At 44.3% G+C, this 16454-nt stretch overlaps 1 protein-coding gene across 1 annotated transcript in view; it reads left to right on the forward strand.

Annotated features, from left to right (window-relative positions):
* LOC126176775 (sodium channel protein Nach-like) overlaps positions 1-16454 on the forward strand; it is a 163518-nt gene that overhangs the window by 88199 nt on the left and 58865 nt on the right. The window contains exon 7 of the mRNA XM_049923945.1: positions 2971-3024. Coding sequence (XP_049779902.1) covers positions 2971-3024 — 54 coding nt within the window. The remainder of the gene's footprint in view (positions 1-2970; positions 3025-16454) is intronic.

Consider the following 16454-nt stretch of genomic DNA (forward strand, 5'->3'; position numbering starts at 1 on the left):
TCAGAGGGATGTAGGTTGCAGTAGTTATTCAGAGATGAAAATACTTGCACAGTTTAGAGTAGCATGAAGAGCTGCATCAAATCAGTCCTTGGACTGAAGACCACAACAACTTCATCTGTATTCAATGTAGTGTTAAGACAATTTGTGGAAAATAAATAACCTTCCCTTTGGGAGTGTCTGTGCACTTGATCACCAGTGATTCCAAAGGTGAGCTGTGGTAGGGTCATTATAACTTTGTGAAATAGCCTGTAGTTGCTTTTTGTGACAAATGCAGTACAGAGAACGAGGAACTGCCTGCTCGATCTTCATTTTGCAAGCCTATGAAGGAGGGCAGTGCATGACCACAATCTGGTGACCTCCTTTCCCTCACGCTTGTAACCTCCACCCCCGCCTTTCCATCCTGTTACACCCCCAGAACGCAATTTATCCTTTAACATTATTCTGCTGCTGTCATGTGTGGTACATGCATTTGATGTTCATTCTTAACCCACTACTTTTAACAATAGACATTAATTTCACGCCAATAAATTAATATTGTTAACAATCTGCAATTTTTCCATCCCCTGCAATTAGTCCTAAAGTAAAAACGAATAAGCCTTTTTTTGTAGGAAATTTAATATAGTTTAAACAATTTTACTAGATGCTGCAATTTCTGAGATAGTCAAGAAAAACTTAAAAAGGCCACCCTCAGATCCTCCACCCACCCACCATGCTCACACTGACTTTGTAATATTTTATTCATTATACTCCATCTTCCCCCCCCCCCCCCACCCCCCCCCCCCCCCCCCCCCCCGCCCTCCCCCATGAACCATGGACCTTGCCGTTGGTGGGGAGGCTTGCGTGCCTCAGCGATACAGATGGCCGTACCGTAGGTGCAACCACAACGGAGGGGTATCTGTTGAGAGGCCAGACAAACATGTGGTTCCTAAAGAGGGGCAGCAGCCTTTTCAATAGTTGCAGGGGCAACAGTCTGGATGATTGACTGATCTGGCCTTGTAACATCAACCAAAATGGCCTTGCTGTGCTGGTACTGCGAACAGCTGAAAGCAAGGGGAAACTACAGCCGTAATTTTTCCCGAGGACATGCAGCTTTACTATATGATTAAATGATGATGGTGCCCTCTTGGGTAAAATATTCTGGAGGTAAAATAGTCCCCCATTCGGATCTCCGGGCGGGGACTACTCAAGAGGACGTTGTTATCAGGAGCAAGAAAACTGGAGTTCTACGGATCGGAGCGTGGAATGTCAGATCCCTTAATCGGGCAGGTAGGTTAGAAAATTTAAAAATAGAAATGGATAGGTTAAAGTTAGATATAGTGGGAATTAGTGAAGTTCAGTGGCAGGAGGAACAAGACTTTTGGTCAGGTGATTACAGGGTTATAAATACAAAATCCAATAGAGGTAATGCAGGAGTAGGTTTAATAATGAATAAAAAAATAGGAGTGCGGGTTAGCTACTACAAACAGCATAGTGAATGCATTATTGTGGCCAAGATAGACACAAAGCCCATGCCTACTACAGTAGTACAAGTTTATATGCCAACTAGCTCTGTAGATGATGAAGAAATTGATGAAATGTATGACGAGATAAAAGAAATTATTCAGGTAGTGAATACACTCGCACACACACACACACACACACACACACACACACACACACACACACACATATCCATCCGCACATACACAGACACAAGCAGATATTTGTAGAGGCAAAGAGTTTGGGCAGAGCCAAAACTCTTTGCCCAAACTCTTTGCCTCTACAAATGTCTGCTTGTGTCTGTGTATGTGCGGATGGATTTGTGTGTGTGCGAGTGTATACCTGTCCTTTTTTCCCCCTAAGGTAAGTCTTTCTGCTCCCAGGATTGGAATGACTCCTTACCCTCTCCCTTAAAACCCACATCCTTTCGTCTTTCCCTCTCCTTCCCTCTTTCCTGACGAAGCAACCGTTTGTTGCGAAAGCTTGAATTTTGTGTGTATGTTTGTGTGTCTATCGACCTGCCAGCGCTTTTGTTTGGTAAGTCTCATCATCTTTGTTTTTAGATATATTTTTCCCACGTGGAATGTTTCCCTCTGTTATATTCATATAATTACAAAGTAAAAATATATCTAAAAACAAAGATGATGTGACTTACCAAATGAAAGTGCTGGCAGGTCGACAGACACACAAACGAACACAAACATACACACAAAATTCAAGCTTTCGCAACAAACTGTTGCCTCATCAGGAAAGAGGGAAAGACGAAAGGATGTGGGTTTTAAGGGAGAGGGTAAGGAGTCATTCCAGTCCCGGGAGCGGAAAGACTTACCTTAGGGGGAAAAAAGGACGGGTATACACTCGCGCACACACATATCCATCCACACATATTACATATTACAAAGTAACTTACACTAACTGTTCAGATAAATCACAGTACAGTCCTGAAGTTTGTAGTATTCACTAATATTTGTATCTCCTTCTCTTCACTCTGATAAGAATGTATGAGCATTTTTTGTCAAACTACCTGAAAGTAAATATTAACATTTGGGTTCTAAGGTATTTAATTTGCTTAATACTTTTACAAAAATTTGCTGAACAAACCTGATTGGCAGACAGTTGCAGAAACACATTGTTCCTTTCTTTGATTTTATAAATTAAATTAGATCTGACTGCCAGTATCTAGTTACCTCAAAAGCATCTATACAAAAATATTCAGTGGCTGCCAATATCTTATTCATTCAGGTTAGATTAATTTTTATTATTGAAGTACTACAAGTATTATCTTCAACATTCGTGCATGCTCCATTTGCTGCAGGAATCTGACTGCACAGTCACAAATGTACATGTCGTAGTGTGTGGTTATTATACTGAAAAGCAAACACATTTTAAAAATGAATACACATTTGCCCCTATGCAGTAGAAACATATTTTAATCTATTCCCAAACAGAAGTCATTTCTAATTGACTGTCTTATTTACTTGTTTGTTACAGGTACTAGAAGAACATGTAATTTCTTGGATATTCCATGCTTGTCAAAAAACAGAAGTAAGTTGTTGTAAGTCTGTTTCTTCAACAACTCTGGTTTTCTTAAGCACAACTTATTTACAGTTAAATTACAGAAGATAATAAATAGTTCTTGACTCCTGCACAAATGCACAAAATGAGAGACTTCTGGAGCTGGATACCTGATGGCCAGTACAGTGCTCTGAATGTGTGTTGTTGAATAAGTCACATGACAGTGCTGGAAATCACTGTTTGTAAGTTCAACTGTGAAGCTCTCAGATACGAACCATACTTCCATGCAGCCACGTGCCTTCAGTTTGTTAATGGCAGATAGAATGGACAGATGAACAGTGAGTAAAGACAGTGATACATTAGGCAGACAGGCAAATCCATGTGATAGTCCCACATTGTCAATAGGGGAAAAAAAAAAAAAAAAAAATTCTAATCACTGTCCAGGAGAAAGTAGTGCAGGGTCATTGTCAATATATACACTAAAAAACTTGCTGTAAACTGAGGCTGGATGACAAGTGACTGCATGATGGTCTGTGGTAGCCATTAAATATCTGTGTGCGTTTGCCAAGTGACCAGGCACTGGCAGATGTATCCTTCCATGCCATGACTAGTGAACTTGACAAATGTGTATAGTATTATATCGAGTGATTTGTCATATGCCTGCCTTCCGCCCTTGAACTGGACCATAAGACTGGAACCATCGTGACTGGTGTCAGGGGGAGGAGTGGTGGAGGGGAGGGGGGGGCAAGTGCTGGAGTGCATGCTGTACGCAATGGAGGTTCGGACTTGTGGCTTGCTGCCAGTTCCAGAGCAGGCTGTGATCTGACAACAGACCTGGTGCAGACTGGGGGCCTCCTGTATATCATCCAGATCCATAGGGGTGATGACCAATGGCTAGACAACTGGGAATGTCAGCTGCCCACTGCATGGGAAATGATCCTGGAACTGGACCACTACACTATTCGTGCATTCATGTGCTGGACTGATATACAATAATGAATGGAATATTGGTGTTTTGATAAGAAAAGAGCCTGCATTGTAAGCTCCCCCCCCCCCTCCCCCCCTCAACACACACACATATACACACACACACACACACACACACACACACACACACACACACACACACACACACACACACACACACACACACACACACACACACAAAGCAAGCACACCTCATATGACCACTATCTCCAGCTGCTCCAGCCAGAGACAGTGGTCATGTTTATTTGAAATGTTCTGATTTGTGTGTGTGTGTGTGTTTCCTTTCTGAAAAAGGTTCAGCTGAAAGCTCAGTGCAGAACAGTATTTTAATTGTGCTTGTCTGCAACCCAGTGTGTCATCTTTATGGTGAGTAGCAATTTATTGTATTCATAATACTGTTGAATTTGAGAATAAAAACTGCAGCAGATTCAAATATGCATAACAGAGAATCAAATAAAGCATACGTTAAAGGAGTGTTTTGTATAGTGCACCAGGCATCAGTTTGCAAAAAAGTGTATAGCAAAAGAGCATATAGAAGAAATAATTAAAAATGTTAATAAGAACACAAATAAGGAACACTAAGCTTCCTAACCAAGAAATATTTGAAAACCTTAGTCAAAGATAGTTATCCTATATGTTATAAAAGCGGAGTTTTATTAGCAATTACCTTATATTACATCTAAAGTCCTGTAAGTCCTGAATATTGGCCATTATTGCAGGAAAATTGTTATCCTAGATGTCTTTCCTACAAGTGTCAGTTGCAATTCCTATGGGGTTTTGGCAGTTATTTGCTATTTAGATTTTGCACTGTGTAGTCCAAACAAATATTCTTTTTGTCACATTTCAAGCTGTGCCCATTATCAATGGCAGACATCAATTTTGTTTTTAGTTACAAAAAGAAAAAAAAAATTAATAGCAGATGTTCGTGTGTGCATTCAACAGAGCAGTGAAAAGTAGTCAAGCGCTTTTGTTACTATCTCTTCTATTGCAGCAGGTATTTATTACACTTGTATAAGTACACTGCAACATGAAAAAGTAAATACGTTCACAATATATAAAACAGTTGTTCTGGACATAAGTAAATTAAAAGAATTCTCAAAAATAATTCACCATTCATGCTGAATAAATTGAACACAGATAAGTTTTTGGATAGAAAGACAGGTGTGGCGATACTGATAGACAGTGGTGGAAACCACAGCAATGGCTAGTTAGTTCACTACACTGTCTAAGTATACAGTCCATATATGCTGAAGCGTAACTTCACTCTTAGCAATCTCACAAAGAGGCATAGTTGACTTGCAGAACAGTAAGAGCATTCCAGTTCATTATCCAGCAAAATCCATAAATATCATCTCTTTGTCTAGGCAATTGTCAGTTTAAATCAGAACATGGAGTTGGCTGATTTGCAGACAATGAGAGTGAGCATGCATGCACATGATGGGTCTTCAGAGAGTTGTGTGTAATTCTCTAGCTGTTTTTGGAGTTTGCTTTGTATATATTTTTTTCTCCTATTCTTTCTTGATTTTTTGTAAATGTCAGGTGTGATAGTCTTTTTGTTTAGCCAATTTTCCTCGGACCAGTAGCAACTGCCTATGCAGTTAGCTGTTGCAGACATTTTGAATGGATACCACAATGAATTTCTCAGCCTAGCACATGAATTTTTCACGTTGTGTGATCACTGCATTTTCTCGCAGAAGATAGTCCCTTCGGCATGAGGTCTCAACCATTTCATACAGCTGAACTGTTCATTGGTTGGTTTAAAAGAGGGGGGAAGGGACCAAACTACCAGGTCATCGGTCTCTCGTTCCTAATAAAACAATGCCACAAGTGTGAGAATAAAACAGACAAGACATGTAACACAAAACGGAGAGAAAGGAAAAACCACAAGAATAAAGGAAAGGCAATGAACCCTAAAAGAAACAAAAGAGGACAAGAAAAAACAGAGACGCTAGAAACAGAAGAGAGTAAAACAAGAAAGTAGATTACAGTGGCTAGCCGACCAAGAGAATAAAGAGGAGAAGCAAGCCACTCTGCAACACATTAAAACTTCCATCCTAAAAGCACTAGGGTGGAGGACACAGAGGGACAAAGGACATGCGCTAAAACCTACATAGAAGTATAAAACCCACTGTTAGAGATAAAACTTAAAACTAAAGCTGCTGCTGAGGCATCATCACCCAACACCAAAGGTAGGGAGCTCAGGAAGTTAAAAGTCTGCTGAAGAGCCGCTAAAAGTGGGCAGTCCAGCAAGAGGTGGATGACTGTCATTTGGGAGTCACAGCGGCACAGAGGTGGGTCCTCGCAATGGTGTAGGTGACCATGTGTTACCCATGTATGGCCAATGCGCAGCTGGCAGAGGACAACTGATTCCCTGCCAGAGGACAGCTGAACTGTCACAAATGTCCTAGATAGGTGCAGACCCAATTTTGGTGTGTAATTCTGCACTCTTTTTATTGTCTGTATGTGAATTTCAGCAGCTTGACCCCACACAACAGCAATATATTCCAATACAGGATAGAGCAGCATCTTGTACATTGTGACACCAAGGTGTGGCAGTAGGGTGGAAGTAGATTCAGTAATGGGTGCACCTTGCAGAGCCAACTGCTGACTTCATTCTTGACATATCTCAGTTGTGCTGGTGCCACATTAGATGGCAGGCTAGTGTGACACCAAGAAATCCCACAATGTCACTCTGTGGAACAGGGCTGCCTGTGTTGTTGATGGTTGGCAGCACTATAGCAATGGCATAGTGAGTAACTACCAAGAATTGCATTTTGGTAGCAATGAATTTATGGCACCACTTGAAGGCTTAGGTGTGCAGGTTGTTTGAGGCAAATGCAGTTGACGTTGGAGAGTGCTGGAATTCGTGATGTAGCAGAAGATTGCTGCATCATCAGCATACAAGACAAGCTGGATATGCTGTGTTTTTCCTGCTGGCAACACCTTTGCTGGAAACAGATGTAATGACACTTTTTGGTAGTACCACATCTTCCATCAGTATGTCTGCCAGTGTTCCAAGAAGTGGTTGGTTGGTTGGAGAAGGGACCAAACTACATGGTCATCTGTCCCTCCGACCTGAGATTAACAAAAACCGATAAAATCTCATATTAAAAGAGGGAACTACAACATCCATAAAATGATGAACTATTGACAAGGAAGGAAGGAAAAGGACAGAAGACGAGGTGAGGGAAAGAAAGTGACTAATGACAGGGGCATGAAGGAAGAAGCACAGGAGACAAGAGAGGTGCTCAGCACATAACAGACTTCATGAGGAAAGGAGAGGGAAGGCAGAGGGCTGGGATGAACCACCAAGCCCAGTTGAAGCCAATCCAGTCAGGAAGAGGGGGGAGCATGAAAGCCTGCCATCCCCTCCACTCACCGATAAGGTGGAAGGCCCCTCCTTTAAATAAAGCAATAAAAACCCCATCATGAATAAAACTTAAAACGAGATCCACTGCTGAGGCATCATCAGCCATCACCAGGGGTAGCAATTCTGTAAAGTTTAAAGTCCATTGTAGGGTGGCTAAGTTGGGGCAGTCCAATAAGATGTGAGCCACAGTCGACATTGATCCACAATGACAGAGAGAGGGGTTCTCATGACGGAGGAGATAATGGTGAGTCAAAAAAGTATGGCCGATGCGGAGCCGGCAAAGGATGACAGAGGCCCTATGAGAGGCCTGTAAGGAGGACCGCCATGGAGTTGTAGAATCCTTCATTGCCCCTGAGCTTGTTCAGCCTGGTAGTAGCTAATTTAGCCAGTTGATCGGGAAGTTCATTGCCAGAAATCCCAACATGGCCTGGGGTCCAAATGAAAACCACCAAGCGTTCACATTGAGTGAGGAGAGAAAGGGAGTCCTGGATAGCAATGACCAATGGGTGGCGAGGGAAGCACCGGCCATCAGCATGCAAACCGCTCAATGAGTCACTACAGATAGTGAAGGATAGTCCTGAGCAGGAGCAGATATAGTCCAATGCACGTAAGATGGCTACCAATTCTGCAGTAAAAACACTACAGCCATCTGGCAAGGAGTGAAGTTCTGTGTGTCACACATAGGTGTAAGCAAAACCAGTGTGGCCAGCAACCATGGAGCCATCAGTACAAATCACTTCTGAACCCTGAAAGGAACTGAGGAGACGAGAGAACTGGTGGGATAGAGCCATCAGAGGGACAGAGTCCTTTGAATCGATTGAAAGAGACACACCATGGAGGGGTATGTGTGTGAGTGGGGAAGAGAGGTGGTAAAGGCAATTGCTGGAGCTCAGAAAAGAGTGACTGAATGCGGACAGCCATGGTAAGCCCACAATGTGGCTGCCACTGCGGCAGGGTGATCTCCGTGTCTGGATAGAGGAGACCATAATTAGGGTGCTTTGGGGTGTAGTGAATGCAGAGCGCATAAGATATCAGTTGTTTCTTTCTTTTTCACTGGTCATACCGGACTCGAGAGTCCATTACCACAGCAACGTATTTTTGCCATCTGTCCCTGTCTTGGGCTATTTCCTTCCATTCACCTTAAATACCTAGTCTCCTCAAATCAGTCTTCACATTGTCCTCCCATCTACGCCTCGGTCTCTCCACAGGACATTTTCCCTATAAGTGCCCTAGCAATACTCTGCACACTGCCCTACCCCCATCCATTCGAGCTATGTGACCTGCCCATTGCAGCCTACGTGATTTAAAATACTGATTATGTCAGGGCTTGAATAGAGTTTGTGAACCTCTTCATTATGCAGCTTTCGCCACTCCCCACTAATGTCATCCCTTTTTGCTCTGAAAATTTTCCTCAAAATTTTGTTTTCAAATACTCGAAACGGCTTTTGATTTTGCACAGTGAGAGACCTAGTCTCACACCCATACAGAATAACTGGTAGAATAATAGTTTTATATATTCTAATCTTTAAATTCCTAGACAATATCCATGATGAAAGTAATCTATTCAGTGAGAAGTAGCACGCATTTCCCGCCCGTAATCTCTTCTTCAGTTCGGATTCAATCTCATTTCTCAAAGTGATGTCCACGCCTAGATACTTAAATGTGTTCACTTTTTCAAACTGCATGTCTCCAACTCTTAACATTTCCTGATCTGGTGCTGTTGGCATTCTAGTAGTAACCAGGTATTTAGTTTTGTCTTCACTTATCCTCAGACCTACATCTTCACTAGCCTTGATTAACGCATTCGCTTTTGCTGTTACAGATTCTTTCCTATCGCTAATGATGTTTAGATCATCTGCATACCCTAATATCTTAATATTTCCATTTAACTTCACACACTCTGAGTTATCTGCTGCCATTCGTACAATATATTCTAGGACTAAATTAAAAAGTAGTGGAGACAGGGCATCTCCCTGCTTAAGTCAGTTCTTTATTACAAATTCTTCTGACTCCAATTTCCCCATGCGTACTCTACCTTTTGTGTTTTTCAAACTCGCTTCTATAAGTCTAACATATTTCGTTGGTATTCCAAGTTCCAAAAGAATTCTGTACAATTTTGATTGCAATACTGAATCATATGCTTTTGTAAAATCTATGAAAAGATTATGAACTGGTTTATTGTATTCCCATTTCTTTTCCAAAATTTGATGCAGGGTGAATATTTGGTCTATAGTTGATCTGTTCCTCCGAAAGCCTGCTTGGTAATCCCCCACAATTTTATCTGCATATGGTGTAAGCGTACTTAGCAGAATATTCGAGAAAATTTTGGAACATACTGGTAATAGTGATATCCCTCTATAATTACTACAATCCATTTTGTCACCCTTCTTAAAAATTAGGATCAGAATTGACTCCTGCCACTCTTCAGGTATCATCTCTGAGTTCCATACTTTAGTTATCACTTTGTGAACTACTTCCAGCAATTTCTGGCCCCCATTTTTAACTAATTCTGCAGTTATGCAATCTGATCCTGGTGCCTTATGGTTTTTCAATTTGTTGATTGCATCTCTTACTTCCTTTAACATTGGCTCAGGTATCTGAGGTTCTGCTGTGTGTATTTCATATGCCTGCTCATTTCCTGCTTCCTGGTGTACATTTAGTAGATGCTCAAAATACGCCCTCCATTCACTTCATATAGCACTGGGGTCTGTCACTATTCTCCCGGTATTCCCTTGAAGTGCATTTGTCCTAGCCTTGAACCCCTTCCTATACCCATGTATGTCTAGGTTAAGTTCCCTAATGTTTTTGTTTTACTGTTTGTTTCCATTTTTTAATTTAATTGTTCAAATAATCCCTCGTCTTTGCCCGTATCCTACGACCAACTTCCCTTCTCATGTTCAAGAACTCCTGATGTTTTCTGTCTCCCATTCTATCCCAATCTAATCGTGCTTTTCTCCTTTCCTCTACCAATTTCCTGCATTCCTCATCAAACCACAGTTTCCTCCTGTTCTTCTTAATTGTACCTATTGTGACCTTCGCTGCCTCTTTGATATTATTCCTCACAGTGGTCCGCTGTTTATTTGCATCCTCGTCTTGATCTTCATGTGTCCTGAGAGCATCAGACCTATTTGAAATTTCTATCATCTATCTTCTAAAGTTTTCATCATTTAGCTTGTCAGTGTCAAACCTAACAAGTTCTGCATTGTGACACCTTGATGTTGCTGTAGATAGCTGTTGGTGAACTTTGGCAACCACAAGAAAATGATCAGAATTACAGTCTGCTCCCCTGAAAGTCCTAACATTTTCTATACTGGTGTGCCACCTCCAATCTACAAGAACATGATCAACTTGGTTTCGGGTGTGTCCATCCGGGGAGACTCAAGTTGCTTTATGAATGTCCTTCTTTCTGAAATATGTGCTCTCAACAATCATGTCTTTTGAAACAGCAAAATTAACCACCCTTGTGCCATTATCATTCGAAATGTTATGCAAACTTTCTTTCCCAATTGTTGGCCGGAATGCTTCCCTATCTTTGCATTAAAATCACCTATGATTAATTTTGTATCATACGAGGAGAACTCATCCCGCAGTTGATCTAATTCTTCATAAAAGCCATTTTTAACAACTTCTTCAGCGTCCTCAGTTGGTGCATGTACATTAATTACTACTAGTCTATTCCAACTGCCAGACAACACTATAACTGATAGTCAGTCACTAATGAATCATATATCTCTGATTGCGTGAAGCACTTTTCTCTGTACTGCAAAACCTGTTCTGAAACTGTGAGCCTCCGCACCTCCATAGAAAAATGTATAGTTACCCCTCTTTATGCTACCCTCCCCCTGCCACCGAGTTTCTTGAATAGCTGTAATGTCTACATTGTATCTATCTAATTCATCTAATAATGTCTGGAACGTTCCTGGCCTGTTAAAACTTTTAACGTTCCATGTTCCCAACCTGAAAGTTCCTTTCGGCCTGAATCTCTTCGAAGTAGGTTCTGCCTGGAGATCCAAGTGGGAACCTAGTTTACCTCCAGAATATTTTATTTCAAAGGGACCCATGCCCATTAATGGTGCTGATTCTTGATGTATAGATTTGACAGTAAGAGAAGAAGAACAGGGATAGTTCATCATGCCATCGCCTGCTCCCCACCGGCTGTCCGTGACTGCTTATTTTTTGTATTCACAGCTACCCTTCATATCTGAAGGCCATATCCCCTATCCGCAACCTGGGGATGCGCTGATGCACTGTGCCATGGTGGTAGGGGCCCACAAGACAGAAGATATCAGCTGTTGCTGGCACAAAACTCGCAGTGGTGAAATCCCCACCTCTGCGAGAAGGATAAGTACGGGCTACTCCGGAAGGCACCAGTCGCAAGTCGGACCCCACAGTGGTGGTTGGGGTCTAGTATCTGCAGTGTTGAAGGTGATGCAGAACCATAGACAGGACTTCCATAGTCTAAACGAGACTGGACCAACGCTTGATACAATCGCAGGAGAACAGAGCGGTCTGCACCCCAGGTGGTATTGCACAGACATCTAAAGATATTGAGATGGGACCAGCACGTCCTCTTCAGCTGGCAAAGGTGAAGGAGCCATGTCAACCGGGCATCAAAGACCAGACCCAAGAGGTGATGGGTGTCCACCACCTTGAGGGGCTGGCCATCAAGGAACAGTTCCAGATGGGGATGGACTGTACGGTGACGGCAGAAATGCATGACACAAGTCTTGGCCGCCGAAACCTTAAAGCCTTGGGAGAGAGACCCCATGAGTGGGCCCGACATATTGCCCCTGTAGATGGCATTCTGCAGCAACCATTACAGAGGAGGTGAGGTAGATACAAAAATCATCAGCATACAAAGAGAGGGACACTGTCGGCCTAACAGCTGTCACCAAACCATTAATGGCTATGAGAAAGAGAGGGACGCTCAGCATGGAACCCTGTGGAACCCCATTTTCTTGCCGATGGGGAGAGCTGTAGGAGGAGTCAACTTGGACCCAAAAAGAGTGACAAGAAAGAAAGTTATGGACACAAATGGACAGAGCGCCACGAAGACCCCATTCGTGAAGGGTGGTGAGGATTTGGTGGTGCCAGGTGGTGTCATAGGCTTTATGCAGATCAAAGAAGACTGCAAGGAGGTGTTGCTGATGAGCAAAAGCTGACCAGATAGCAGACTCCAGGTGGACCAAGTTATCCACCGTAGAGTGGCCACAGCGAAAACCACTCTGAGTTGATGACAAAAGGTCGCGGGATTCAAGGATCCAAAACAGCCATCTACTCACCATGTGTTCAAGGAGCTTGCAGAGGGTGTTAGTAAGGCTAATTGGATGATAGCTGTCCAACTGAAGTGATGGCTTCCCTGGCTTCAACACTGGAACAACAATGCTTTCTTGCCACTGGGTAGGAAATACTCCCTCACCCCACAGACGGTTAAAGAGGGTCAGTATATGACGGTGGCCAGCCACTGATAAGTGTTGGAGCATTTGCTTATGTATCCAATCCGGTATCAGGACAAAGGGCAAGGGCGCTGGCAAATTCCCACTTGCTAAAAGGGGCATTATATGGTTATGAGCAGCGAGAAACAAAAGACAAAGGCAGTTGTTCTGAATGCTCTTTCAGGAGAAGGAACGTGGGTGGATACTGAGCCGATGCTGAAGCTTGAGCAAAGTGTTGAGTGAAATTTTCTGCCACAAAGTCCGGATTGGTAAGGACAACACCATGCACAGAAATTCCCACAACCCTGGCGGGAGGACAGTGGCCAAAAATTCGCTGGAGTTTTGCCCAGACTTGTGAAGAGGGGGCGTGGGGTCCTATGGCAGCTACATGTTGTTACCAGCAAATTCATTTCTGAACTTTGATTAGGTAGCAAACCCGGGCACAGAATCATTTAAAGACCAGAAGAAGAGCAGTAGAAGGGTGCCGCTTGAAGTGTTGAAGAGCATGGCAGCAGTCATTTATGGCTGCAGCAATTTCCGGAGTCCACCAAGGGACCATCTTCCGGTGGGGGGAACCTGAAGAAGAACGGATTGCTGAAACAGCTGCTGAAAGGACAGAGGCAGTCAAGGTCTGAGTAGATTCATCAATACTGACGTGTGGCAATATAGAGGGGATGGGAACAGAAGAGAAGGCACCCCAATCAGCCTTAGATATGGCCCACCTGGGAGGGTGACGGAGCAAGAGACACTGTAGGAAGGTCAAAACAATCGAATAATGGTCACTGTCACGTAAGTCATTGTGGACACCCCACTGAATGGAGGGAAGAAGGCCAGGATTGCAGATGGAGAGATCAGTGGTTGAGAAAGTGCTGTGTGCCACACTAAAGGGTGTGGGAGCGCCTGTGTTTAGTAAATAGAGGTCAAGCCCTGCCAGAACAACTTCAACTGTCCTGCCCAGGGCAGTAGTCGTATGACTACTCCAAAGAGGGTTGTGGGCATTAAAGACCCCTAATAACTGGAAGGGAGAAGGGAGTTGTTGAAGAAGGGTGGTTAGGGCATGGGATGGGGGTGGCCTGTCAGGTGGGAGGTAAAGATTACAGATTGTTATTGGAGTGGCCAGATGGACCCTGACAGCAATGGCTTCCAGAGTGGTATGGAGGGGAACCCATTTACTAACAATGTCCTTGCAGACCAAGGTGCCCGCAAGGGGCCAATTCAGTTCTGACAGAAAGTGTGGAACCCAAGAAGGGCGGGTGAGTAAGAAAGGTGGGGTCAGACTACGTTGGTTCATTGACTCTAGAGGGGAGGCTGCACCTCAGGGGGCACAGGACGGACCTTGCCCTTGTTCCTGCATTTCTGCTTCTTCTCTTGGGAAGGAAGAGAAGGGCAGATTTCAGTGAGGACAGGCATGGTATTACACAGGACAATCTTGGCACCCACCGGCTGTGGATCATGCTGCCAATGTGGAGCAGTAGATCGCCTTTCGAGGGGGGGGGGGGGGGAAGGGGGGGGCGGGAAGAGGAGTCCCGGGAGGGAGGGCTGCTGAAGGAGGGGAGCACTTCTCCGGCGGGGGAGGGTGAGCAGCACCTGAAGGGGTGGGTATGGGTACTGAGGGGGAGGGGGAGTGGAGTCGGAGAGGGGGGAGGAGGAGGTTGAAGGCATGGGGCAAATGGGGTGGGGCTTGAAAGAGGAGGGGGTAGGAGGGGGAATGGATGCAATTGAAGCAAAAGTAGAGGTGGAGCTGGTTATATTTTTGATGAGCCTCAGTGTAGGTGATCCAATCTAAGGTTTTGTACTCTTGAATCCTTCTTTCTTTCACAAACACCTGGCATGTAGACGAGCATAGAGAATACTGTCCATTACAATTTACACACATTGGCGTGGGAGCACAGGCACTCCCCTCATGGAGGGGGCGCCCACAGTCACAACAGAGGGGATCAGTGGTGCAGTGGGAAGACATGTGTCCAAACCTTAAGCATTTAAAACAGCTCATCAGTGGGAAATACAACATTTTGCATCACACTGATACATCATTACCTTGACTTCTCTGGGAGGACAAAGGCCAGGATAAAGGCACCAGTAGCGATGTGATTGGTTGGAGGGTCTCGCTGCACACAGTGGATAAAATGAACTCCATGCCGCTCGAGGTTATCACGGAGCTCCTCGTCAGTTTGCAGAGGAAGATATCTGTGGAAAATAATGCCCTGTACTGAGTTCAAAGATTGGTGGGGTGTAGCAGAGACTGGGAAGTCACTGAGATGGTCACAAGCATGCAGGGTGTCAGATTGGGCAGCAGAAGCTGTCTTGATGAGCAAAGCACTGGACCCGCATTTTACTCATCGATTCAACTTTGCCATACTTATCTTCAATCGTTTCCATGAAAAACAAAGGCTTGGTCGTGGCAAAACTACCGCCATCCATCCTGGTACAAACCAGGTACTGAGCAAAAGGTTTCAATCCAAGCCGGCGAGCTTGCCCCTCCTCCCAGGGGGTGGCCACGGAGGGGAAGGCCGAAGGATCAGAAGAAGGAGTGTCACATCTGCTACCACTCTTAGAGACGGCCACAGAATGGCCAGGATGGTGAAGCTTTTGTCACTTCATGTGCAAGCGTCCACCCTAGTACCACCCACTCCAATCAGGGGCTCACTCTGTGGTTGCCACCCAGCCACAGCAAGGGCCATCTGGCACGGCAGCCATTGCCGGGAGTTCTGGTGCCCCAAAACAATGAGCATCGACTCCTGGGCATACACGAGGTGTTAACAGCTCAGGTACTAGTAGTGTGATCCCTGTGGTTTCAGGGAGCTCAGCCAAGTGGGTACTTAATAGCTCCACAACATGGACTAGCTACTGTGCTGGTGACATAGCAGGAGGGGGGCCAGGGTGCAAAGGGAAAGGGGAGGTGAGGGGGAGAGGAACCTGCACCATGGAAGCTAGGTAGGGAATTCATCCCCAAATGGCTCACACTGAATGGAAAATTTTGTAAATAGAGATCAAACCCCAAGGGGACCAAAAACGCTGAAAAGGACATGGAAACAGCAAACTAAACAATAGCACAGACCAAAACAAAGCCTTGAGGATAGTCAGTTTGACTTAAAGAAGTCCACTAAGAGGGAAAAGAGGGGCAGGGACAAAGGAGCAAGGACAGGGACAGGGTGGTAATGGAGCCTTCAAAGGAAAGGAAAGGAGACTGCAATAGCTCGGGGCCCAGTACACGCCACACATGTACCCACAAAAGGACTGTGGCCCCCCTGGGGGGTCTAAGAAGTGTAATATTTGTTTTCAAAATTAGTATTAATAGGAACACTAAAATGTGAAGAATGACCACTAACTCATTAGTCAATGAATAGCACTACTACATGGTACTAGCAGACTGACAGCATAGGGTGGGCCAGTGCACAAAACAAGAAGGAGCAAGTTGAGGAGGCAAGATGTGGCCAACAAAACATTTACCAATATGTTGATGTCTGTTGTTGTTATTAACTGATTGACAGCAAGTTATACAGTCACATTATTATTACAGCCTTATACAGTGCAACGTCATCAGTGGTGGTGGTGGTTAGTTTTAACGTCCCGTCGACAGTGAGGTCATTAGAGACGGAGCGCAAGCTCGGGTTAGGGAAGGATTGGGAAGGAAATCGGCCGTGCCCTTTCAAAGGAACCATCCCGGC

This window comes from Schistocerca cancellata, chromosome 3 (genome assembly GCF_023864275.1).
Source record: "Schistocerca cancellata isolate TAMUIC-IGC-003103 chromosome 3, iqSchCanc2.1, whole genome shotgun sequence".
Lineage (NCBI taxonomy): Eukaryota > Metazoa > Arthropoda > Insecta > Orthoptera > Acrididae > Schistocerca > Schistocerca cancellata.